At 39.8% G+C, this 27455-nt stretch overlaps 1 protein-coding gene across 3 annotated transcripts in view; it reads left to right on the forward strand.

Annotated features, from left to right (window-relative positions):
- nrxn2b (neurexin 2b) overlaps positions 1–27455 on the forward strand; it is a 711451-nt gene that overhangs the window by 121438 nt on the left and 562558 nt on the right. The window contains exon 3 of one of the 3 annotated variants that reach the window (XM_079427101.1): positions 5351–5368. The exons of the other annotated variants lie outside the window; for them this stretch is intronic. Within the exon in view, the coding sequence (XP_079283227.1) occupies positions 5351–5368 (18 nt within the window). The remainder of the gene's footprint in view (positions 1–5350; positions 5369–27455) is intronic. 3 annotated transcript variants of the gene reach the window in all.

A 27455-nucleotide genomic window follows, 5' to 3' on the forward strand; every position in this document is an offset into this window, starting at 1 on the left:
AGAAGATATTTTGAGAAATGGTTCAGTGTGTTAGTCATACCGGTTTGGAGCCACATGAAGGCCCACAATTTGTGACAGAATGATCATTTTTGGTGAATTGTCCCTTAAAGCCAATAATTCTCTTTCTGATCATTGATTCATGTATTTCATCTTTTTACTTCTGCTCTGTTTCACATTGTTCATCCCATACTGGCAGTTACATTTTTTTTTCTTCACTAAAACAATAAATGTCCTTTGTAATTTCTGCACTACTAGCATCAGCAATTGGAAATGTGTTGAAACGGAGACAGATGAATTCAGAACAGCATATGAACATATTACACTTACCGTTTGTGCTGTTTAAAAATATAGAAAAGAAGACTTGCATTGTGAATATATATTTAACTTATTATTTTCCAGATCTGATGTATACCATGCCTCATGTGCTTTTTCTTTCAGTCGTTGGTTAAGAATAGCTGTAAATGTTCTTATATCACCTACACTTTGAGCCTCCCAGGTACTAGAAAAACCATAAAAGTACAGCAGAACTCTAATACAAGTGACCCATGTTTTTCTACCTACTTCATCTAATTGAAAAAGCATATTATAACGTTTTCTTGGATAACGATGATTAGACATAGACACTGGTTTTATCCAATACATTATACATCTTTTCATATAAGAGGTGGACAATACAAATCTACCCAAATCACCCAAGACAGCTACATTGCTCACACTTGTACTGATACACATGTTTTTTTACAAAAAGATACCTGAACATTTTCAATACACTCCACTGGTTTAAAACCCAAATATCTCAGATCCATAATAAAGTATGGGTGCAACCATGCGATCAAACAAATACAAAGATTGATTGCAGCTAATTTTATGTTTACGAGCAAACCTTAGCAAGGAAAGCATTGCTTTCTTGCCTTGGCTTGCTAAAAGTTGTCGGGTTTTCCACCATGACAGTTTTGGTGTAAACCACATACCTAGATATTTGTAACAATCAACCACTTACATCTGTTTACTCGCAAAATACAATTTTTCATCCTTATTTAGAGAGCTTTTTCTTCTAAAAACCATAATTTTCGTTTTATTCAAATTCACTCTCATACCATAAAGATTACAACATTTTTATAGTTCAATATGTTTCTGTAACCCTCCAATTGTATCTGAAATATTAGCCATATCATCAGCATATAACAAGGTCTGTATTTCTGTAATACTTTCAATTTGAATACCTTTACAATTTTTCTTCAACATTGTTATAGATTATATATAAGAAAAAGATAAACAAAAGTGGACTCACCATGCAGCCCTCTCTTACACCAATGGTGCAGCCAAAATACTGTTAGACCATTAGTTTCTTTCACACAAGATTTAAGTTTAGAATACATAGATCTCAATACACTAAAAACCTTTCCACCAATACCATTCTTAATGAGAGTGAAATACAAAAGATCATGCTGAACACTGTCAAAAGCTTTAGAAAAATCAATAAATATACAATACATCCTTCCTTTTTGCTTTGTAATATATTTCTGAACCATAATAATAAAATAAAAATATTATCTATTGTAGAATAACCTAACCTGCACCCTGCTTGTTCTTCATAAAACATATTATTTACTTCTACATAAGATACTAATCTCCAGTTCAAGTTAAAATTTCCCAAGCACATTAAGCAATGAGATCCCGCTATAATTTCCTACATCATTTTATCACCATTCTTGTATAGCAGACAAATCACAGCCTCGCACCAGATCTCTGGAAAGTCCCCTGTATCTAATATTTTGTTATATAAAGAGAGCATTATAGGACATAACATATGTGATGCTGCTTTCAGCTTCTCAATAATAATACCGTCTGGTCCAGGGGCCTTTCCATTACTCACTGACATAATAGCTTTAAAAGTCTCGTTATAAGTAATACTAATACTAATACTAATCTAAAATTTAATATTCATTAAATAATGCAACTTCATGATTATTCACACAATCTGTGACAAAGTTTTCAAAGTCAGCATCTATATTAAATTTTGAATCAGATAATAACTTTATAAAATATTCTAGCCACTCATGTGCGATATTATTAGACTGTATATTATTAGACCTTCCATAACTTTTAATTTTCTTCCATAGCTGCTGTGTTTTCATGTTTCCCTGTAGTATATTACCTAAAACATTTAAATTATACTGTTTATTTTCTGTCTATTGCATCATTTTTTAAATTTTCGTTTCTCAAGAATATAATTGTTCATAGTTTCCGCATTACCTGTTCTTCTGAATTGATTTAAAACATTATATTTTACAGATTTCTGAAATGAACAATCTTCATCCCACCACTGTGGTTGTTTAACTTTAAATACATACTTTTTAATTAGAAATGTACCTGCTTCATGTAAACAGTCTGCCAACATCATCTGCTATATTAGTATCTTCTTCCACTGCAGTAGAAAAGACACCTAAAAAGTTTCCATTTAGTGAATAAGAATGTTTGCAAAAACTCCCTCTCACCATTAGTTCCCCATTTAAATCTTGTCCAAGGTCTTACATCACTGTCATTCTTTGACATTTTTGTCCTTGATTCAACACTACGTAACCTCATGCTATATGATAATGGGAAGAGATCAGAAATATCTACATATAAAATCTCAAAATCGTTAACATATATAAAGAGTTCACTGGATATAATAAAATAATCAATCACACTATATCCAGTTGCTGACATAAATGTAAACTCTTCATTGATATCTTTCCCAATTCTTCCGTTTACAAAACTAATATTTAAATTACGACACATATCTAAAAGACAGCGACCAAATGTATTAACAACCTTATCTTTTGATTTTCTATACCCTTCAAAATGAATGAATACCACAAAATGAATAAATACCACATGCAATTTATTCAGAACCATCACACTCAATGTAATCACATTCATTACCAGTTCTAGCATTAATATCCCCGGCAATGATTAACTTTACATCTTCTCCAACCTGATCTAACACATCTAGAATTTCATTTTCCAAAGAAATAATCATTTTTCTCTTCTCTATCTCTATATGAAGAGAGAGATCCCTCAGGGAAGATATAAGTAAAAGTAAGAACAATGTTATCCTCAAATAATACACTCTTTTTGTCGGAAAATAAAAATATGTAGTCAGTTGCTTGTTCACAAATCCGAGAAAAATATTTCACAATAGAATCATGTACATAAACACAGATACCTCCAATATTACGACCAAAATTTGACATATTATGTACAAGACAAAAACATGTATAATCAGCCAATAAATGACAGAACTCCGTCTCATCTTGTGACCAAACTTCACTCAAACAAATAATAGAGTTTCCCCGCAATGTGTCCAATAACTCACTATTGTTGACTTTAATCTTTAACCCTTGAACATTCCATGCGATTATAGTGAGTTAATTTGGGCCGAAGCCATCGTCCTACCTTACATGAGTGTCAAATGTTCCTTCATTGTTCAATCTAGTTTCAACAACAGACTAAGACTCGGTGTCATAAGTTAAAACTCTACCGTCCACAAGTAATTTATCAAAATGAAGTGACATCCATATATTTGCTTTGTTCATGCCATTCCCGTGCATTCTGTCGTACTTTCTGTAGAATCTCTTCCTTGTCCTTCCACCTGCTGAAACGGACCACCACCGGCCTCGCTCTTCCAGGTGATCTCTTTCCAACGTGGTGTGCGCGTTCAATCGGGAGTTCAACATTGCTTTTGGCTCTGCCCAGATCAAGATGTTCCGTAACATGGTCCCGCACCTTTTCTCATTTTCTTCCCATGTTTCTCGATCCGACTCCAGGATGCCATAAAACTAGATTATCCCGTTTATTCTGATTTTCGATGCGCTCATGCTTTTCCCGAAGTTCAGTGTTTTCATGCTCAAGTCTCTCGGCTGTCTCCACACACTTTTCAACAAGTTCTCTTAAGTCCATAACTTCTTTCTGAAGGGATTCAATTTGCGTAAGTGTGTGGGATTCTCTTGGTTCTATGCCACCTGTTGCTCCAAACAGTGTTGTTTGCCGCGTTGTTCTCTCCGGCGTAAACATCGTGTCTGAAACGCCATGTTTGCCTCTCGCAGGGCCGGGGTTTCCACATCGCCCGCTAAAATTAAGAGAAGGCAAACAGCTACCGCTAGCCGCAGTCCACCAGCAAGCATACCACTACGGAGGATAATTGTGGCAGGTTTAAATTTTTCTTTAAATGCCGGATGGGAATATCGGCCTATCCTCTGCCTCCATTGTTCAATGCTGATCCCCATGATACCACAGTATAGTATGAGTCGTACACTATTGGTCAGTCAAACAGATAGTCCCGCCCTAAACTCCCGTGATTGGCTGAAGTTGATGTCAGGTGGCTCAAACGAGCAGCGATCAATGCTGTGAAAGTGTCACAGAAGCTCTGTTCAGACAGATTTGTGACTCAGATCTGTTTTTTTTCATAAAAATGTGAGCAGCTCAAGACACATAGAATCAGTTTTTTTTTTTTTTTTTTTTCAGTGTTGATTTGGATCTGAGCAGTAAATCAGAGTTGATCATTAAAGATCCTTACACACTGAGTATAATACCTGATTGTGGTATCCAATTACCTTTTTTTATACTATTTTTATTTTGATTATTATTATCACCATCATAATTATTATTATTTATTATAGGCAGTTTGTTCTGGGTTGGTTGGGGAGGGTTCAATAATGTAAAAATACAGTTTCTGTACAAATAATAGCATTTATCTTTGGAATAAAAATAAAGAGAAAAGAAATGCAGTGTGTAAACATGATTGACACAACATGAGGTCGTAATGATTTTTTAGCGTGCAAAATTTCGGACTCGGTGCGCAAAGGCTTTAAGGCTTGCGGTGTGAACGTGTCCAGATCTACAGATTGAGCGCTGCAGTTGTGAGCAGATCCAGCTCGCGTTGGCTGCGTTGGAGTCCTGTTCTCCTGAACTTTCTTGCCAACAGTTTTGCAGTAATTAACCTAATTCAGCTGAGCTGCTAAACGTCTCTCAGGTCAATATCACAACTAGACACTGATGAATCTGGTGCGCCCGAGCGAGCGGAGCACTGAACTAGAAGCGCCTCTAATGAGCTGCGGCAGGACGAGCGTTTGACCCGTGTGAAACACGCTTAAATGTGAAACTCATATCTGCTATTGTCTTACACTGCTGCTCTCATGTTTCTCAGTGGGGCATCTCGCATCTGAAATGACCCGCTCGCTGGCTTTGAGTGGATCAATTCTCCAGTGAAAGACTGGTGTGTGTGATTGTCAGATGTGTGACTGTGAAGCATGGCACTAACGCTGTCTTTCTCTCTCTTTCTCTTCTCGGTGCTGTCTGGGAACAGAAGAGTATGCTGTGGAAGGTAAGCGGCTGATTAATAACGGTTAATGATGCTATGTGGTTAATGAAGGATTGATGTCGGCGGCAGCCAGGCCGCTCTCAGATTGGACTGCGGTTTTGGCGACTTCTGGGGGCTTTGATTTGCTGCGAAGCGAGATTTGCTCTTCCTCCTTTGTTTCTTTTCTTCTTATGAGTTGGTTTGATTTTTACTTTTCGATCAGTGGAAACGGAGCAAATGCAGCTGTCAGTGCGTTTGTTTTATGGTCGTGTAGACCGGTTCTCACTTGATTCTCTGAGGTCAAAGGTTAAACCCTCCCGACGGTTTCACTCTGGCGTCTGACGAATACGACTCGAGACCAAACTCCGCTCGCGTCCGTCGAGGGCCAGATGTATTTACCCATAATTCCCCTGCAGGCTAGATTTGTCTGCGTAATTGATGGCGCTGTGCTTCTCTCAGGTGTGTGTTTGGGGATAAGGCGCAGGTATCTGGATGTTTTCCCGCTATCAGGACGCTGCTGATGGATTACCCTTCTCTACCCAGCATGCCTCGGGAGGCACGTCGCTATGGCAACAGAGGAGATGTGTGTGTGTGCGTGAGCTGATGATGATGATGGCAGAACGCTCTTCGTTGGCAGCATTCTCATGGATGTTATCCACTTGTTTTCCAGACGGTGTTTTCAGATTGATTTGCACAGATCTGATAATAGTGTAAGAAGGAAATTTGCATTAACGTCTGAGCAGCAAGAGCTTTAGATCCATTCGTAAATCATTTTCAAGCATATCAATTTTCACATCACGATAATTGAAGCTATTATTACGGTATTGAATTATGTTACAAAAACATGCCTTTAACATAAGCCTTTTCCTCTTAATAATTTTATCAGCAGAACATTGAAATACAATAAAACAATAGAAATACAATTGTATGAAATAAATAAATGTTTCAAACAGATTCAAGTAGAAAAGAACACAACTATAGAGAACGAAAATCATTTTCAGCCAATATATACCTTTTATGTGCTGGCCTGGTTGAGTTCAGATTAAAATGTATAAGTGTAAACAAATGTTAGCAAATAAATATTGTCTTCAAGTGTTTGATGAACACTGTAGTGAAGACAAACAGCTGTAAATACTGACTGACTCCTTGAGAAAGTGTTTGGAAAAACACGACTGAGAGTAAATGCTGGCAGTAACTAATTTCTTTTGTGAAGCACATCATGAGTCTGACTTCAGACTGAACTCTGTCTGACATCTCAGATGTTCTCACTCTCTGAGTCGTGCAGCTTCTACAAAGAGGGAGACTGGATTGTTTCACAACCTCATGGACAGAAACTGTTTTGTTCAGGTCTGAAACTGGTTCTGATTGAAGCGGGTGACATTTGTTGGTGTTGTGCGGGTCGGTCAGTTAACTAGAGAGACCTTGATGTGAGAATGCCAGCACTGGACGCTGGAGACTAGAGGCTCTAGAGATCTAAGCGCTGACCTGGACACGATGGACTGTCTGATCCACAGAAGCGGTCAGTCTTTAAAGCATCTGCTGCATGAATGTGTGCATCAGTAAGATACGGACAGAGAGCAAGACGAGCACAGGAGCTCACATAAACACTGAAAACACTGATTAGATCATGCTTGCAAACACTAGAAGACTAGTACTGACCGTTAATGTGGTAATTAGTATGCAAACCTCTGATATTTGAAGAGCTAATTTTTGTCCGTTATATGATGTGATCATGTGATTCATCATGAGATTATCTATGATTTAACTAAACCTGCAAGACCTCATTAGATTCTTACCTGGATTGCAAAAAGGCCATTTTATTAATCATCTTCAGGATTTGAAACAGTTTGATCATCTTCATAAAGAGTTTCATTACTTTTACATTTATGCATTTGGCAGATGCTTTTATTCCAAGTGAGATTTGAGAAATGTCTCCATGTGTGTTTTTTCCCCCATATAATGAAGGTCAATGGGTTCCAATGTTGTTTGGTTCCCAACGTTCTTCAAAATATCGTCTTCTCTTATAAAAGTCATACAGATTAACATGAGGGCGAGAATGATGTAAGAAAAATAATTTGTGGGTGATATTTCTTGTTTCATTTTCAGGTATAAATCTTTTTTTTTTAATGCTTCAAATCAGTTCCAAATTTTAAGCTTCTAATTCTAATTCTAATCAGTTCCAAATCTCAGGTTTCAGTTTTATTTTCAGTTAGCAAAACCAATTTTCAGGCACAATATTTGTTTCAGATTTTTGTCAGGTAGTCTTTTGTCCTGATCTTGTGGTAGAGATGTGGATGTGGAAATTGGCTGTGAGAAATGCGAATGGTAAGTAGTTCGATAGCCGCCGCTGGTTATTATGAGTGAGTTAATGAACGCACGGTTTATGAGCCGCCGGTCGTTCCTCCTCAGACAGCTATACTTGAGCCGGATGGCTAATTGTTGACCAGCCTAGATTTTGGCCCTGGAAACCGGCTCTGTCTTGGATGCCCTATTTTCAGTGGTTCGTCTAATTAGCGGCTCTGACCGGGTCCTCAGAAGGTGTGGTTAGATTGATGAGATTGAGCATCTCTCAGGTGCCCGTGGGGAAGGAGGCTCTCGTCTGCCAGAGAAAAGCCCTGTAAATGGATGAGCCGGGAACGCCGTGACCCCGTTCTGCTCTGAAACCTGTCACGTGTGTTTCCCTAACTGCATACGAGCGCAGAACGCCGGCATGCGGGAACTCAGATTTGCCTGGAATGAGTTTGTAAGCATTTTTGCCGTTTGTTCGGCAGTAAGTCAGAGATTCTGGGAGCTCAGAAAAGTTGTTTCTTCTGGTCATGGCTGATTGGTTTGTTTGTCTGATTGTAGATCTGGCGATCGGGCTGCTGTCCTTATCTGGCCGATCCCAGCTAATGATTGTTCCCTCTGGAACATTTGGGATTAAACCTCATGACGGTTGGAGGATTTTGGATATTTTCTCCTCTCTTAGCCGTAAAATGGAAGGCTGATGTCCTCTGTAGATATGAGATTAAAGTTTGCCGTTATCACAGATTAGAATGGATCAACTAAACCAGATTATGGATTAGTTCAGAACATTCTCCAGAGCAGACAAGAGTGAATTTGTGTCATTCTATATGTTACGGGTTTGTGCGATTTACAGATGAGACTGTTTCCTGTGGTTCTTTGTAGAAATGAGAAGATATCGGTGCCTTGTAGAAGTCCAGCTTTGGTTTGATCTAACACTGATCATATATCTGAATGCAATATTATTGATGTTTTATTCATCTAGTCGTGTGTTTGTCATTTATAAACCAGCAGCAGTGAACAGTCGTCTTTCGTTTGAGGTTCATGCAAATGTTTGATGAGCATGATGACATGTCTTTTAATAACTCGTGTAGCTCTGAGTGGCTCTTCAAATGCTGACCATACAAATAATAATTGACCTCTTGAAGTAGTTGTCCATTCATTACTGGTTTTACTTGTATTTACCCGTTTTATTTACCCATAATGCACTGCTGTTTCATTCTGTAGCTCTATCCTGATACAGTTATTCAGTAATGCAGATGCAGTTGTAACATCAATGAATATATGTTGCGATCAAACTAATAGCACAATTTGGTAGTTTTGTTTGTTGTTTGAGGGATTGCATCATCTGAGGTCCTGACAGGTTGGCATCATCTCTTCTCAGGTGTTCCGTCATCTCAGATCACCGTAAAGGTGGACATGTTACATGTTGTTCTGTTTTAGTTGTGTTTTGCCATGTCTCCCGTTGACCTAGTTTTCCTTAGTTGCCCTGATTAGTTAATTAGCTCCTCACCTGTTTCTGTTTCCCCATGATTACGTTTAGTATTTAAAGCCTGTGTTCTCCCATGTTCCTTTGTCTGCTATTATTTTGGATTTACGTTTGGTTGTGCCCTTCTCAGTCAGTGGATAATTAAAAAAACTCCTTTTGTACTCCTTCGTCGTGCTCTTTGTTTTAACACACCAGACAACCATAACAGAATAGCAGACCCTCAGTTGAGTATTTATTTAGCGGCGTTTTTCTTTTGTTTGTTTTTTTTTTTTTTTTTTTTTTTTTTTTTCCTCTCTCATTATCTGCCCGCAGTCCAGCTGCTTTGCCTGGAGCAGCAGGACCATCCGCTGGAAGGCCACACCAGGGACTTTATCGATCTGGCGTGCCTTACTCACTTTCCGAGCGGTGTAAGGCATGCCTGCCAGCGGACGGTCCAAAGGAGAATTTCGCCGCTTGTGTGGAGTGGGTGTTGGAGAAAAATGGACGGTATTTCTCCATCTGCCCTGCCGAGGAAGACATCTCCGTCCCCAGTCACATACCAGAGACTAGCCAGCCGTCACCCCGCTGTACGGAGATTTCGCCAGAGCCCACTTCAGACGGAGAGCCTGAGCCTGCCGTGACACATGAGCCAGATCCGAGACCCGCGACTGAGCCAATCGTCACCCCGGAGCCTGAGCCTCAGGAGTGGTCTGACCAAGTGTGTGAGCTGGCAACATCGTCCGTCCCTGAGGGAGTTTTGGTGGTGATCGAGGGCTTGGAGGGAAGCCCCGCGCACACTCCCGTGACTGAGGGTGAGCTGCAACTGGTTTCTGGGAACCATTCTGAGGAACTTTTGGACATCTTCGAAAGGGATCTTATTGACTGCTTTGGGGAGGTATTACCCAGTCCTGAATCTCCGGTGTCTCCGCTGGTTCCGTCCAGCCCTGAATCTCCTGTGTCTCCGCTGGTTCTGTCCAGCCCTGAATCTCCTGTGCCTCCGCTGGTTTCGTCCAGTCCTGAATCTCCTGCGTCTCCGCTGGTTCCGCCCAGCTCAAATCCTCCCGTGTTCCCTCCCAGCCTCCCTCTCCTGCCTCCTCTTAAGCCAGTCAGTTCCTCAGCCCAAGTCCCGCTGGTGCCTATCAGCCCCTCAGCTCACCCTCAGTCTGCGCCAGCTAGGCGCTCTGATCCATCGCCTCGGGACTTCCAGCCTCCAGCTCTGCCAAGGTGTGAGGATCCCCTGTCTCCACCTCCACCCTCCAAGCCCTGGACTCCATCTCGGTCTTCCGAACCATCGGCTTCACCTTGGCTCATAGCTCCCTCGTCTCCACCGTGGCCCGTCCTCCCACCAGCTCCACCGGGCTCCCTAGTCCCTCTGGCTCCGCCTTGGCCAGTCGTCGACCATCCGCTGCCTTGGGACTCCACTCCTCTGGCTACGCCTCATCACTCTGTCCTTCTGGCTCTGTCAGGCTCCTCCTTCCCTTCAGCTCCACCTTCGTCCTCCATCACTACGGATCCGCCGCGGCATTCCGGATCCCCGCCTCCGCCTCAGTCGCCTGAGCCGCTGGCTCCGCCTAGGCCCTCCGGACCCTCGATGTCACCCTGGCTCTCTGTCTGCTCGGCTCCATCCTGGGCTCCTCGTCCATCGGCTCAGTTTCCGTCAGTCGTCCCCAGGGTGTCGTCAAAGTCTTCTCCACCCTGGCTCCTCCCTCCCTCGACGAACAAAATTAGAGGTATTTCGTATTGCTTGGCGGGAAAGTACCCTATTCTACAGGAAAGCCTTAAAAACTGCTAGATCTGCTTACTTTACATCTATTTTAGAAGAAAACAAACACAACCCCAAGTATTTACTCAATACAGTGGCTAAATTAACAAAAAAATATAACATGAGCAGGGGCAGACATTACCTAGCAGCACAGTAGTAATGACTTTATGAACTACTTCATTTCCAAGATCGAAACTATTAGAGATAAAATTGTAACCATGCAGCCGTCAGCCACAGTATCGCATCAGATAGTGCACTATAGATCCCCTGAGGAACAATTCCACTCATTCTCTTCTATTGAAAATGAAGAATTGTATAAACTTGTTAAATCATCTAAACAAACAACCTGTATTTTAGACCCTGTTCCAGGGGCGTAGCCATCATTTCAAAAGTGGGGGGGACGGAATGTCTAGTGTTATACCTGTTTTTTTGTTGTTGTTTTTTTCAGTTAACCCTTGTCTAATTGACAGGTTTTATTTTTAATCATACCTTTTTGCTTAATATGATTATATTATTATATATGATTGTAAAATAGAAGGTAAGAAAGATAGATAAAAGAAAAAGAAAGAAAGAAATACAACAGCTTGTCACTGGGACAGTACCCTTAAAAGGACATCTTTGTACCTTATTTACCCCAAAAAGTTTCATAGTTGTACATTACGGTACATATACTATAATGTACTAATATGCACCTTTTTGAGTATAAGTTACAAAGATGTCCTTATAAGGGTACTATTATTTACATATTTCAAATTGTATTTTGTGAGTGTTGTATGTAGAGTACATGGCACACAGTAATGGATACTTGCACATTCAAACACTTCTTTATTCTGTTCTGTTCTATTATACATTAGTCTGATTAGTCTATGTTAAAATGTATAAGAAATATCTTATAGACAATGCTGTAAATAATCTTTACCTCTGAAGCCTCACTGAAACCTTCTGCCTCATTCACTCTCAGCTCTGAATTCAGTTCTGCCTCTGTCTACAGCAAATAAAGTAGTGTTTGAAACATGTACATACAGGGAATAGTGACATACAGAAGAAAATAACACATTAAGTACACTGCTGGACAATAACCAATCATTTGTATCCTAAATTATCTTTAACACTTTAGAATGGGGAACACATATTCACTATTAACTATTACTTTTGCCTCAATAAACTCTTCATTTACTGCTTATTAATAGCTTGTAAGGTAGTCGTTGTAGTTGTTAAGTTTAGGATTATGAGATGCAGAATATGGTCACGAAGAATACAGAATTAATATGTGCTTAAGTACTAATAAACAACCAATATGCAAGCTAATCATTTCCTACTGTAGTTAAAAATGATAGCTGAGAAGTTGTTCATCATACTAATGTCATTTTTTATTTTTCTATATTTGACTAATTATGTGTTTTCTATGATTGGTCCATAAATAATCCTACAAACGCTTGTGTATTAATAGATTTCATACAATGTAAAAACAGCCAGGTGTTAAAAGCCACTCTTCTCACCTGTCACTGTGTGTCGTCCTGATTCTGTCCTAACAAACCTAGGCTGACTGTTTCTTGTTCATTCTTAAAAACGTCAAATTAGTGCAATAATGACAGAGCACCCCTAAATTAAGATCGGTCCTGTATTAGATCAGTGCTTGCATACTTGATTGCAATATATCATGTAGAATTGGCAGAGTTAAACATGTCACAATGCTGCAAACGATGTAAAATCTCCCTTCAACATTATCTTTATTCTTATTTGAATGGTTCTGATAACATACATATGTGTTAAAATAAAAGACGTTACAAAAGAGTTACGGAAAAATACACTGAAAATAAATAAGTGCATGTTTGTCCAGGCAGCTTTTTATTCTCCATATAATGAACATCAAAACTTGCTAATTATTCAACAAGAGCAATAGGCTGAGTCACTCTACATTGTGCAACACTATTCGGATCCCACATGCCAACTTACGCTGCTTGACTTCTTTGTAAAAAAGGAGTGAGAGTTGAACTCATCTCGACCTCTAATGAATGATGGATACAGCGCAGGACCGCGGGCACGAGCCTGGGCATGTCGTGACGTCACAAACTGAATGACTGATTTCCATGGAAACGTAAACGTCATGTATAAATTATCTTGTCTCTTTGAATTTTAAATCATTCTACATTGCTCCATTAAAACCTCAACATGTCGAGAACACAACTGTCCAATGAAAAAGTGCGGGGGACGAATTTACTTTTTATAAAAAGTGGGGGGGACAGAAGTAGTAGATCCTCTTCTGAATATTATTAACTCATCATTGTCATTAGGATATGTCCCAAAAACCTTCAAACTGGCTGTTATTAAGCCTCTCATTAAAAACCACAACTTTACCCCAAATAAGTAATTACAGACCAATCTCGAATCTCCCTTTTCTGTCAAAGATATTAGAAAAGGAAGTATCATCACAACTATGTTCCTTCTAAGAGAAAAATGATATAGTTCATAGTACTGAGACTGCTCGCTTTAGAGTTACAAACAACCTGCTTTTATCATCTGATCGTGGTTGTATCTCTCTATTAGTGCTACTGGATCTTAGCACAGCGTTTGACACTATCGACCACAACATGTTTTTAAATAGACTAGAAAATTATGTTGGCATTAGAGGAAGTGAACTGGCATGGTTCAAGTCATACTTATCTGACCGCCATCAATTTGTGGCAGTAAATGAAGAGGTATCATACCAATCACAAGAGCAGTATGGAGTACCTCAAGGCTCAGTACTTGGCCCCTTTTCATGCTTTAGTGTGTAATAATGCAAAATAACTGCTTATCCGAATATAATAATGTAATAACTGCTTATCCGAATATAATAGGAAAAATATTATTGGTCATCCATTTTACAATTTTAACACACTCTGTAAGCTCAGATAATTTAAAAGTTTCATCTGTTCTTGTTGAAAGGGAAGTGGTGTGTGGCCAAGTATGGTGACCCATACTCGGAATTTGTGCTCTGCATTTAACCCATCCAAGTGTACACACAGTAGTGAACACACACCCGGAGCAGTGGGCAGCCAATGCTGCGGTGCCCAGGAAGCGTTTGGGGGTTTGGTGCCTTGCTCAAGGGACTCACCTCATTACAGTGCATAACAGTGGAAACTAATCGCATATTTTCTAATAATATTACCAACTGGGCAACATGTATGTTGAAAATAGCAGAGGACCTAGGAAAGATCCTTGTGGCACTTCATACTTTTCTTGCATTAATTGAGATGATGCCCCATTTTAATAGACAAAAAGATAACGGTCGGACAGGTTGTATCTATTCTAAACCATCTTAAATCCTGCCCTTGAACACCTGTATAGTTTTGTAATTGATCTATGAGTATGTCATGAGTAAATCAGCCAAAATATTTTTTTTGATGTAAATGTTGTATTCTGCATTATGTTAGTGTTATGTTTGTGTGATGGGTAGGTTTATGGGTAGGGGTTGGTAAGCTGATAGAAAATACAATTAGCCTGCTAGAAATGTGTGTGTGTGTGTGTGTGTGTGTTTAACTGAAAATTAAGTGTTTACTTTTGTCCTTTTGCAATATTGACACGCTATTTTTCCTATTTAATACTGTAAAGCTGCTTTGACTCAGTCTTTATTGTTAAAAGCGCTAGGGTAAACGTACCTATTAAGCTCACCGAAATCTACATTGAGACATTTTTAGGGCACAAGATATTGGTTTCAGTACAAAAAGTTATGTTAAAATAAAATATTAATCTCTCACACAATTTTATTTTAAATGACAAAAGCATTTCAATTAAGATATACATCAATAAATTCAAAAAGTCTGGCTGTGCTTAATGGGTACATTTTTGTACCCTTTATGCTCACATCATGTTTTATTAAAATTATTTTATAAAAAATATTTTAAGCAGCATTTTTAAAGAATAATTGAAAAAATATGTTTTGAAGGTACAAAGTCAATCAAAAAAACAGAACACTAGAATCAAGCAACAAGGCACTCAGTTATATATTCATAGTGAAGTGTCATCTAAGCACATTGCAACATCTATACTAGTCCACTTTCAGCTAAATAACTTTCAAAAATCAAATAAAACAAGCCAATAAAACATTTAATTCATGGGGATGAGCACAGAAACTAGCCTCATTATGAAGCCTCCTTTTAAATGGATAAAAGTCTATAGTCTCTTAAGGCTGGAGAACACTACATGATTTTTGCCCCGATTTTTCTACAGATTTACAGTCTGGAGAAGCTGATGCTAGTTACCAAAGATCAGAGCCAGTCTGCAGATTTGAGATGACAATCCATTGACAATCGATTAACTTAACTTAAAGTGACGACCATCAGTTAATATTTAAAGTCTGTTTATGAAGTATTTACATAGAAGTTCAATGTGGAAGAGCTTAAAGACAGCGCATTGAGCTTAATTGGAGCAGCAAAATGTTAATATGTAATATTTATTAAAATGACAGGATTTTGCTAAATAAATAGTCTAGGTCATGTATTAAGTTCATACATATTTTAATATGAACAACTATTATTAACAATAACTATGAAATTATATTTTTTTCTTATTGATGTCACACTGAAGCTGTGTGATTTTCAGAGTAGTGCACCCTTTAAGCTCTCCTTAAAATAATATGAAATCTTTCAATATTACAGCACTGTAAAACCACAGACCAGCAATAAACTGTTAATTTATAATATTATGGATGTAAAAGTACAAGCCAGTAATGCCTGTGCAGTAATATATTAGCGTAACACACAATCTAATACAGCTAGTCAGCTAACTGTGTTCTGGAGCATCTGTTGCTAAAACTATCTTTTGGATCTAATGTAATTATTTTTCACATCCAAGCTCCAGGTTATAATATGCAAAAGTCTGAACATTAATCTCTTAATTTTACAATAAGTAGTGAAATTTACCCAAAATAAAGGTTTAAACATCTAAAAAACGCACATTTAAGGAACTCTTCTCTTTTGGTGAAAGTTTTTAGACAGTTTTCAAAATGACCGTCAGACAGAGAGAACACATGGAGACTCATATCTCAGCGTGTGATGATCTGATTGACTTCAAATTATAGAAGGTATATAGTAACAAACACATCAATTGGTTAAGACATCAAGTAGGATAATAAACAATTTTTTGTTTTTGTAATCTGATCTCGAAAATAGAAATGTGCTTAATGGGTACGTTTACCCTATATAAATAAAGGTGACTTGACTTAACTTGTGTGTGTGTGTGTGTGTGTGTGTGTGTGTGTGTGTGTGAGAGAGAGAGAGAGAGAGGGTGTGGGTGTGTCATGGGATCTCAGCAGTATGTACCCGTCAGCACTGATCTGGAGTCAGTCTCGGGTTCTTTCTCAGGGGATTCTGGAGATCTGATGATTTTTCCTGCTCCTCTTTGATGCTTTTTTCTTTTGCTCCGTTTCTGTTTTTACTGTCTGAACCGCTGGAACTCTAGATCCCTCTGCTGAAAACTCACAAAACCTTACTTATAGCTGTTTTTAATAGCGTTTGTGTAATTATGGGATGGATGTGATTTGACAGGTCTGTCAAATTTACATTGAAATTATGTTTAAAATGATGCCTTGTTAATAAAATTAAACATAAAACAAACTTATTTCAGCTAATTCCCAAGTTATGAAAATGTTTTTTATGCTTTCAGTTTTAGTTAAGCACAATAACCCTGTTCACAGCACATCGATTCAAAGCAGCTTCACAGAAAGTCAGCTTCACTGTAATGTCTGTGATGCTTTAGTGCTTTAATAAAGTAGGTCCTAGAGTCGAGCAGCCGGTCAGATTGGCAGTGCTGATTTTCAGTGTTGAAGCTGTAAGTGTGTGTTCATTCACAGTCATCACACACACACACACACACACACACACACACACACACACAAATGTGTCTGGAGTGGTGAATGCCTGAATTACCCTCGTGTCTCTCTGGTGAAACTCTTCAGTCCTTCACATTGAAAAGCCTTTCACACGTATTTTATGATGGTTTTAAAGCGACTCATCCTCCGTGTAAATGTCATACGCTCGCTGTAATTGCTCTGACCTTTGGAGCACTTCAGTGTGGGCAAACATGTCATGTGACGACCTGCAGCAGGAAATGACACATCTCCATCCTGTGATGTAATGACTTGAGTGACACGTCTGCACATGCTTTAAGTGTTTTTACTGAGAGTAAACATGAGGAAAGTGCGGCTGAATCTGACCGTCACGCCAGTCTGTCTGCTGCCGTTCACTAGTAGAAGGGAATCAGCGTCTCATTGATCTCTTCTGAGTCTGCTGCAGAAATGAAAACATGTATACGGAATTTGGAAACTTCAGTCACTCATCAGCATGAACGAATTATATAATTATTTAAAATAAATGCTTCTGAATATGTTTCAATATTTTGTTATATAATGCAAGGACATTATACAGTTTTTCTCGATTGCAAACACACAATTCATGAAACAATTCACCATTTTCTCACAACCATAAACAGTCTCAAAACTGCACACCAACTTGTGCAAACTTCAAACTTCCGGGTCAAAGTCAAGTCACCTTTATTTATATAGCGCTTTTAACAATGTAAATTGTGTCAAAGCAACTGCACAATATCCAAAAAAAAAGGAAATAGTGTGTCAATAGTGTAAAATGAAAAAAAAAAAAAAAGTCAAACATTTTAGTCAAAAATATATTCTCTTTTGTCAAAATCTAATCTTTGGCCTCAGATGACACATAAACCTGTCAAATACACAGACTATTTTCCTGTCTAGAGAACACTAGTGAGATCAAATAAAAAAAACTGCTACAAAAACCTCCTTTTGGGAAACAGGAAACATCTTGCTATTCAATAAATGTTGCAGTATGCAGCATAAATAAAGGGGTGCAGATACAGTAAAATTCCCCAATAAACTTTAAGAAAAGTTTACTTTCATTACATGACTGTAAAAGATCTTCCAGTAGATGGATAGCACTAGAAGAGAAAAGTACAAAAACCAAACAACAGAATATACAGTAAACACACTGGAATACAGGTCCTTCTCAAAAAATTAGCATATTGTGATAAAGTTAATTATTTTCTGTAATGTACTGATATACATTAGACTTTCATATATTTTAGATTCATTACAACAAAACTGAAGTAGTTCAAGCCTTTTATTGTTTTAATATTGATGATTTTGGCATACAGCTCATGAAAACCCAAAATCTCAAAAAATTAGCATATCATGAAAAGGTTCTCTAAACGAGCTATTAACCTAATCATCTGAATCAACTAATTAACTCTAAACACCTGCAAAAGATTCCTGAGGCTTTTAAAAACTCCCAGCCTGGTTCATTACTCAAAACCGCAATCATGGGTAAGACTGCCGACCTGACTGCTGTCCAGAAGGCCATCATTGACACCCTCAAGCAAGAGGGTAAGACACAGAAAGAAATTTCTGAACGAATAGGCTGTTCCCAGAGTGCTGTATCAAGGCACCTCAGTGGGAAGTCTGTGGGAAGGAAAAAGTGTGGCAGAAAACGCAGCACAACGAGAAGAGGTGACCGGACCCTGGATTCCAGACCTTGGGGGACCTGCGGAAGCAGTGGACTGAGTCTGGAGTAGAAACATCCAGAGCCACCGTGTACAGGCGTGTGCAGGAAATGGGCTACAGGTGCCGCATTCCCCAGGTCAAGCCACTTTTGAACCAGAAACAGCGGCAGAAGCGCCTGACCTGGGCTACAGAGAAGCAGCACTGGACTGTTGCTCAGTGGTCCAAAGTACTTTTTTCGGATGAAAGCAAATTTTGCATGTCATTCGGAAATCAAGGTGCCAGAGTCTGGAGGAAGACTGGGGAGAGGGAAATGCCAAAATGCCTGAAGTCCAGTGTCAAGTACCCACAGTCAGTGATGCTGGTGTTGGTCCACTGTGTTTTATCAAGGGCAGGGTCAATGCAGCTAGCTATCAGGAGATTTTGGAGCACTTCATGCTTCCATCTGCTGAAAAGCTTTATGGAGATGAAGATTTCATTTTTCAGCACGACCTGGCACCTGCTCACAGTGCCAAAACCACTGGTAAATGGTTTACTGACCATGGTATTACTGTGCTCAATTGGCCTGCCAACTCTCCTGACCTGAACCCCATAGAGAATCTGTGGGATATTGTGAAGAGAAAGTTGAGAGACGCAAGACCCAACACTCTGGATGAGCTTAAGGCCGCTATCGAAGCATCCTGGGCCTCCATAACACCTCAGCAGTGCCACAGGCTGATTGCCTCCATGCCACGCCGCATTGAAGCAGTCATTTCTGCAAAAGGATTCCCGACCAAGTATTGAGTGCATAACTGAACATAATGGCCATTCTTTTATTGGTCGGATGAAATATGCTAATTTTTTGAGATAGGAATTTGGGGTTTTCATGAGCTGTATGCCAAAATCATCAATATTAAAACAATAAAAGGCTTGAACTACTTCAGTTGTGTTGTAATGAATCTAAAATATATGAAAGTCTAATGTTTATCAGTACATTACAGAAAATAATTAACTTTATCACAATATGCTAATTTTTTGAGAAGGACCTGTATACTGTCAGTTACTGTACAGCAATAAACAAATAAATACAGTAAATAAATAATTACACTGGCATCCTCTGCCAAGTTGCATTACAATATTGGTAATATCCTTATTTGTTATACTATAGCAGTTTCTTAGTCTTCTGACGAAAGATGTTTCCTCCCCTTGACAGTTAATTCTCAGTTCAGCACAAATACATGTAAGAAGTACTTGGCTACAAATCAATTCAACAGTTACAAGTTTGAGGCAGTGTGGTACAGTATTTACAGTACAAAGAACAGTGAAAGTCCTCTTATCTGAAATACTGCTATATATACTGCAAGTGTAAAGGGTAAGTCGTGTAAAACCCTGTAGATGAGCCTGCAGGCAGCTTTCCTTATGATCAGTCCATGCACAAGAACATGCTCAACTATAATGCTTTATATTTCATCAGGAACAAATGACCTTTGACCTCCATTACCAGGATTCATTTTCCAAAACACATAATCAGCTGTGCTCCTGTGCATATCATCCTGAGATTCTGACCTGTGTGTTATCAGTGTTGCTATTGAATGTTCACACACGGATAAATGTGTCCTGTTTGTGTTCATTTTGTGATTGTTGAGGTAGTTATATTGTGTTTGTGTTTTCTGAATGAGAACATGGTTAAACCTGTGCTAAATGATGCCGTTCTTGTGTAGAGTTTTGCAGAAAACTGAGCAAATTGGAACGTGTTTGAAAACAGGTGAAAAGTGTTAAATGTTTAAGAAATGTGTCTTTGTTTCGAGAACTGTATGAATGGTTTGGAAAATTGTTCAAATGAATCAGTTATAGTTTGTTAGCAATCGAGAAAAACTGTAAGTTGTGGTTTAGCTATCCAAACACAGTCAGCAGCTGAAACACCTGATCTGTGTCTGTTTTGAAACCGACACTGAAGAGCTTTGTGAAGTGGATGAATGCTTTGAGATTCAGACAGAAGCGCTCACTCAGCATCTGGACCCTGTGTGTGTGTGTGTGTGTGTGTGTGTGTGTGTGTGTGTGTGAGAGAAAGAATTAGTGTGTGTGTGTATGTGTGTGAGTGTGTGTGTGTGTGTGTGTGTGTGTGTGGTGTGTGTGTGTGTGTGAGAGAGAGAGAGAAAGAATGAGTGTGCGTGTGTGAGAGAGAATGAGTGTGTGTGAGTGAGTCCATGTAAGTGTGTGTGTGTTTAGTGTTGTGTTGTCAGCTGGTGGTTTCCATGGTAACGCTGCAGCTGCTGACCTGCGTGTCCTGTGATAATCTGCAGAAATCTTTCATAAATGCATCCGTCTGTCTCTCTGATCCCATGCATATTGATCATAATAATGATCAGAGAGCTGCTGGATATTCTGCATATTAATGAGCTGCCAGATATTGGCATATTAAAACACGCACATAAAGTGGGAATAACTCTGAGAGTGCTGTCGAGCCACAAACACAGCAGCAGATCTTCACTATACTATACGAGTGTTACTGGAGCTGCTGTGAGTTCACTGATGAGTTTCACACACAGCAGAAAATATTCATACTGCAACCTGCAGACAGCTTCTGAATTACACCAACTTCATGAAAACGTGAATCAGTGACTGGTGTCCTTCACTAGTAGTGGCTCATGTTAACTAAGTTAATAGTAGCTTTCTATGGATGCTGTGCTGTGAGAAACACAACTGCTGTTACATGACCAAGCTTTATCTTTTTGTCTTTTTATTTGTTCATTTGTTTAGCTATTGCAATTATTTATTGCAGTAATTTTATTTATTGACTGCAATGATTTAAATTATACAGAGCCTGTCAAAGTTTGACTGATAAATGGCTCTCTGGTTTACTTATCTAAACAGAAACACTCCAAAGACTTCTGAAGTTTTCATTTATAGCTAGTTATAAATATTCTAAACTGACACTAAACCACACACTAATGCTTACACAAAACTGTCAACTTATGTTTAGCTCAAATTTGCCCCATAGCGCACAGACACACACACACACACACACACACACACTTCGTGAATATTTCACATGCATTTCCTTTCACTAAATGTAGAACTGAAAGAGCAAATCTGTAATCTGTTCAGTCTGCCGCTAACAATGAGCAACAGACACACACACACAGCATGTTTGGATGTTTATCGTTGTGGAGATCTCTCAGTAGAGAACAGAGGAACAAGTGGATAAATCCGTGGATCTTGGCTTTAATTAACGGCATGTTTTGTTGGAAAAAAGCTGGAGTCTGTGGAGAATGCATACTGAACACTGCCTACTGAACACTACATACTGAACACTACATACTGAACACTACATACTGAACTGAACACTGCCTACTGAACACTACATACTGAACACTGCCTACTGAACACTACATACTGAACAGAACACTGCCTACATACTGAACTGAACACTGCCTACATACTGAACTGAACACTGCCTACTGAACACTGCCTACTGAACACTGCCTACTGAACACTACATACTGAACTGAACACTGCCTACTGAACACTACATACTGAACACTGCCTACTGAACACTACATACTGAACACTGCCTACTGAACACTACATACTGAACTGAACACTGCCTACTGAACACTGCCTACTGAACACTACCTACGGAACACTGCCTACTGAACACTGCCAACTAAACACTGCCTACTGAACACTGCCTACTGAACACTGCCTACTGAACACTACATACTGAACACTACATACTGAACACTGCCTACTGAACACTACATACTGAACACTGTCTACTGAACACTACATACTGAACTGAACACTGCCTACATACTGAACTGAACACTGCCTACTGAACACTGCCTACTGAACACTACATACTGAACTGAACACTGCCTACTGAACACTGCCTACTGAACACTGCCTACTGAACACTGCCTACTGAACACTACCTACGGAACACTGCCTACGGAACACTGCCTACTGAACACTGCCAACTAAACACTGCCTACTGAACACTGCCTACTGAACACTGCCTACTGAACACTACATACTGAACACTACATACTGAACACTGCCTACTGAACACTACATACTGAACACTGTCTACTGAACACTACATACTGAACTGAACACTGCCTACATACTGAACTGAACACTGCCTACTGAACACTGCCTACTGAACACTGCCTACTGAACACTACATACTGAACTGAACACTGCCTACTGAACACTGCCTACTGAACACTGCCTACTGAACACTACATACTGAACACTGCCTACTGAACACTGCCTACTGAACAATGCCTACTGAACACTACATACTGAACACTGCCTACGGAACACTGCCTACTGAACACTGCCAACTAAACACTGCCTACTGAACACTGCCTACTGAACACTGCATACTGAACATTGCCTACTGAACACTACATACTGCACACTGCCTACTGAACACTGCCTACTGAACACTACATACTGAACTGAACACTGCCTACTGAACACTACATACTGAACACTGCCTACTGAACACTACATACTGAACACTGCCTACTGAACACTGCCTACTGAACACTACATACTGAACTGAACACTGCCTACTGAACACTACATACTGAACACTGCCTACTGAACACTGCCTACTGAAAACTACATACTGAACTGAACACTGCCTACTGAACACTACATACTGAACACTGTCTACTGAACACTGCCTACTGAACACTGCCTACTGAACACTACATACTGAACACTGCCTACTGAACACTACATACTGAACTGAACACTGCCTACTGAACACTGCCTACTGAACACTGCATACTGAACATTGCCTACTGAACACTACATACTGCACACTGCCTACTGAACACTGCCTACTGAACACTACATACTGAACTGAACACTGCCTACTGAACACTACATACTGAACACTGCCTACTGAACACTACATACTGAACACTGCCTACTGAACACTACATACTGAACTGAACACTGCCTACTGAACACTACATACTGAACACTGCCTACTGAACACTGCCTACTGAACACTACATACTGAACTGAACACTGCCTACTGAACACTGCCTACTGAACACTACATACTGAACACTGTCTACTGAACACTGCCTACTGAACACTGCCTACTGAACACTACATACTGAACACTGCCTACTGAACACTACATACTGAACTGAACACTGCCTACTGAACACTACATACTGAACACTGCCTACTGAACACTGCCTACTGAACACTACATACTGAACACTTCCTACTGAACACTGCCAACTAAACACTGCCTACTGAATGCTGCATACTGAACACTGCCTACTGAACACTGCCTACTGAACATTGCCTACTGAACACTACATACTGAACACAACATACTGAACACAACATACTTAACACAACATACTGAACACTGAACATTTAAAACGTTTTTTTTGACAAGATTGCTGTTGTTAGAGCACACATTTCATTTCCTTCTGTTGAGCCATCTATCAACACTACGTGCTCTGCTTTTTTTTAACCAGTTTTAGCCTGTGTCTCTTTCTTTTTAGCGAGACATCGTAGCTGAAATGAAATCATCTACCTGTTGCTTAGATGTCATTCCTTCTCAGTTTTTGAAACCCTTGGACCTAAAATTCAGGAAATCATAAATAGTAGCCTTGTCTCAGGAGTTTTACCTCTAAATTTTAAACATGCAATAGTGGAACCATTGATTAAGAAGTCACATTTGGATACCTCGATTCTTGATCATTTTAGGCCTATCTCAAAACTTCTGCCCCTTTCTTAAATTTTAGAAAAGGTTGTTTTGACACAATTGCAGTCATTTCTAAGTCAACATGGTTTGCAGGAAGTTATTCAGTCTGGTTTTAAATCACTCCACAGCACATAAACGGCCTTGTTGAAAGTTTTAATGACCTGTTATTAGCCACTGACTCAGTGTAACACCAAACCAGCAGAGGGAGCTCTCACCAGAGTACTGACTGCTTGCCACTCCCTCTGCTTCCTCTACTGCCACTTCCTGTTTGTTGCTTTATAAGCCAGAGACTGAGCACATGTCAAACTACGAAGTATTGCCAGTTTACCTGCCTTACCAAGCGTTTACCATTGTCTTTCTCATTGCCTTGCTGTGTATAACCCTGCCTGTTGACTTCGACTCTGATTTCCTGGATTTGCCCCTCTGCCTTGTTTGCTCGTTTGGACTGATGTTTGTGTACGAACTCTTTGCCTGCCTACTGATTTCCGCCTTCTGGATTGCCCCTGTGTGCATCAACGGACTCAACTGTGATACTGGTATAGACCTCTTACCTGACTTCACGTTTCTGTTTGTTGAAACTCCTTTTAATAACCTTCTGCGAATGGATTCTAACTCTGCCTCAGCGCCATCATTACAGAATACTTTGCCTACCATGAACCCAGCAGAAGTTTCAAATCTGCAGACGGCATTCGCTTACCAAAGTGAACTATTAAAGGGCTACCAGGAACAACTCGCTAACCTACAGTCAGTCAATGAACACCTGATGCGCTACATCAGAGCACTTACCTCACCCACGCCGAAAACAGTAAGCTTTGCTCTTCCCGATAAATTTAATGGATCCGCTGAGCAATGCAAAGGCTTTCTTCGTCAAGTGGAAATTTATCTCAATCACCAAAGAGAGAAGTTTACTTCTGATGGGGACAAATGTGCTTTTATCATGACCTTGCTGACTGGTAAAGCGATCGATTGGGCAGCTGCAGTCTGGGACTCTGATCCACATCTAAGAACCTCCATCGATTACTTCATCCAACAACTAAGAGAAGTTTTTGAATATCCAGCTGGAGGAAAGAGTGTAACGACACAGATCCTGCATACTACTCAAGGTACCCGCACTGCTGCTGATTATGCTATTGAGTTCCGTACTCTTGCCGCCCAAAGTGGATTTAACGATGTATCTCTCAAAGCTATTTTTCAACAAGGCCTCACTCATGAACTCCAGACCGAACTGGCTTGCAAAGGGGAAAATCTTTCATTCTCTGATTTTGTAACCCTCACGATCAAAATCGATAACCTAATGAGGCAAGCTCCTAAACGCAAGTACAACAGAGGATCTCGAGGTGAACCACTGCTTTCAGGCCAAACAATTCAGTATGCTGAACCCACTCCCTGTCATGAAACCATGCAACTTGGCAACACCAAAGTATCTGAAGAAGAAAGGATCCGGTGTCGACAACTTCAACTCTGCTTCTACTGTGGTGAAACAGGTCACCGTTGCTCCGGCTGTCCCCACAAGTGCCAATCTACACCCACGGTAAACACTGACCATTACTTTCTTCTTACAAATAAGTCGCTTTGGCTCCCTATCACCCTCAAGACTGATGCTGCTTCTATTGAACTTACAGCTATGATCGACTCTGGTGCAGCACTCAACCTCATTAGTAGCCGCCTCATCAAGCAACATGATCTCCTCACTCAACCTTGCATTCCCCCTATAAGAATCAAGGCCATTGATCACACCCTCATAGGAGAGGGCATCACCCACAGAACTAGAACTCTCACAATGACTGTAGGCCTCCTCCATCAGGAATCCATAACCCTGTACGTGGTTGACTCATCACATCATGATGTCATTCTGGGACATCCCTGGCTCTCTATCCATGACCCTGACATGTCAAGTCAAGTCAAGTCACCTTTATTTATATAGCGCTTTTTACGATGCAAAGTGTGTCAAAGCACTGCACAATATCAAAAAAGGAAAATAATGTGTCAATAAGTTTAAATAGTGTCTTTGCAATCAGGTCGACGATATCGCTGGAAATGAAGCGTCCCAAACTAAGCAAGCCAGGGGCGACAGCGGCAAGGAACCAAAACTCCATCGGTGACAGAATGGAGAAAAAACCTTGGGAGAAACCAGGCTCAGTCGGTGGGCCAATTCTCCTCTGGCCAAACAAACCAGCAGTTCAATTCCAAACTGCAGCAAGTCAGATTGTAAGGGCTAAGCTGGTTCCAGTGGTCTTTTCCGATGGCTGTCTAAGTGGCGGGGTCCTCAATGGGGATCTGTCTCTGGCGCTCATCCAGGTGTCTGGCCTCCGCCTACGATCAGGGCCACATACGTCATCTCCCGGCGCTGATCCTCCATCTCAGGTGTTCGGTCATCTTAGATCATGTAATGGTTGGATCCAGACTGAAGTTCTGTAATTCCTAGCTACCACGGGATGTGACAACGGAGAGACAAGCAGAGACATGATTAGCGTAGCTGCTGTTCCATCTAAGCAAAAATGAATTCTTCAACCCAAGCTAAAGAATAATAATAATGTATGTCTGATCAGATATAACTGCAGTACAAGATTATAAGATGCATTATGTGAATGCTTGGCTAAAGAGATGTGTCTTTAATCTAGATTTAAACAGAGAGAGTGTATCTGAACCCCAAATGTATAGGAAGGCTATTCCAGAGTTTGGGAGCCAAATGTGAAAAAGCTCTACCTCCTTTAGTGGACTTTGCTATCCTAGGTACTACCAAAAGTCCAGAGTTTTACGACCTTAGAGAGCGGGTTGGATTATAGCGTGGTAGAAGACAAGTTAGGTACGCAGGTGCTAAACCATTTAGGGCCTTATAGGCAAGTAATAATAATTTGTAAATGATACGGAACTTAATAGGTAGCCAGTGCAGAGACTGTAAAATTGGAGTAATATGATCATATTTTCTTGATCTGGTAAGTTCAAGTTCAAGTTGAGCTTTATTGTCATTCTGCTACATGTGGGGACATACAGTGGAACGAAATGTCGTGTCTCGCAGGACTACATAAATGCTACATAAATACAGACATACAACAATGAAGTAAAAAACACTATAAACCTATACACAACTAACCTACTGACAGATTTAACTATAAGTATACTATATATAAGTATTTACCCTATACAAACTAAAAGAATAAAGGATAAAAAAAATACAACTATACGAATGCTTCACAAATACTGTACATGTGCAAAGAATGACATTTGAGTCAGCAGCTGGTTGGGGAACGGTGCAGGATGATTTGTAGTGCATGAGCATGTAAACATACATGTATTGTGAGTCTTTTGTGAGATTGTGAACACGCAGCAGTGTGTGTAACTGTCCATAGTGCACATAGTGTAAAGTGT

This window comes from Barbus barbus (assembly GCF_936440315.1).
Source record: "Barbus barbus genome assembly, chromosome: 1".
NCBI classification, from domain to species: Eukaryota; Metazoa; Chordata; class Actinopteri; order Cypriniformes; family Cyprinidae; genus Barbus; species Barbus barbus.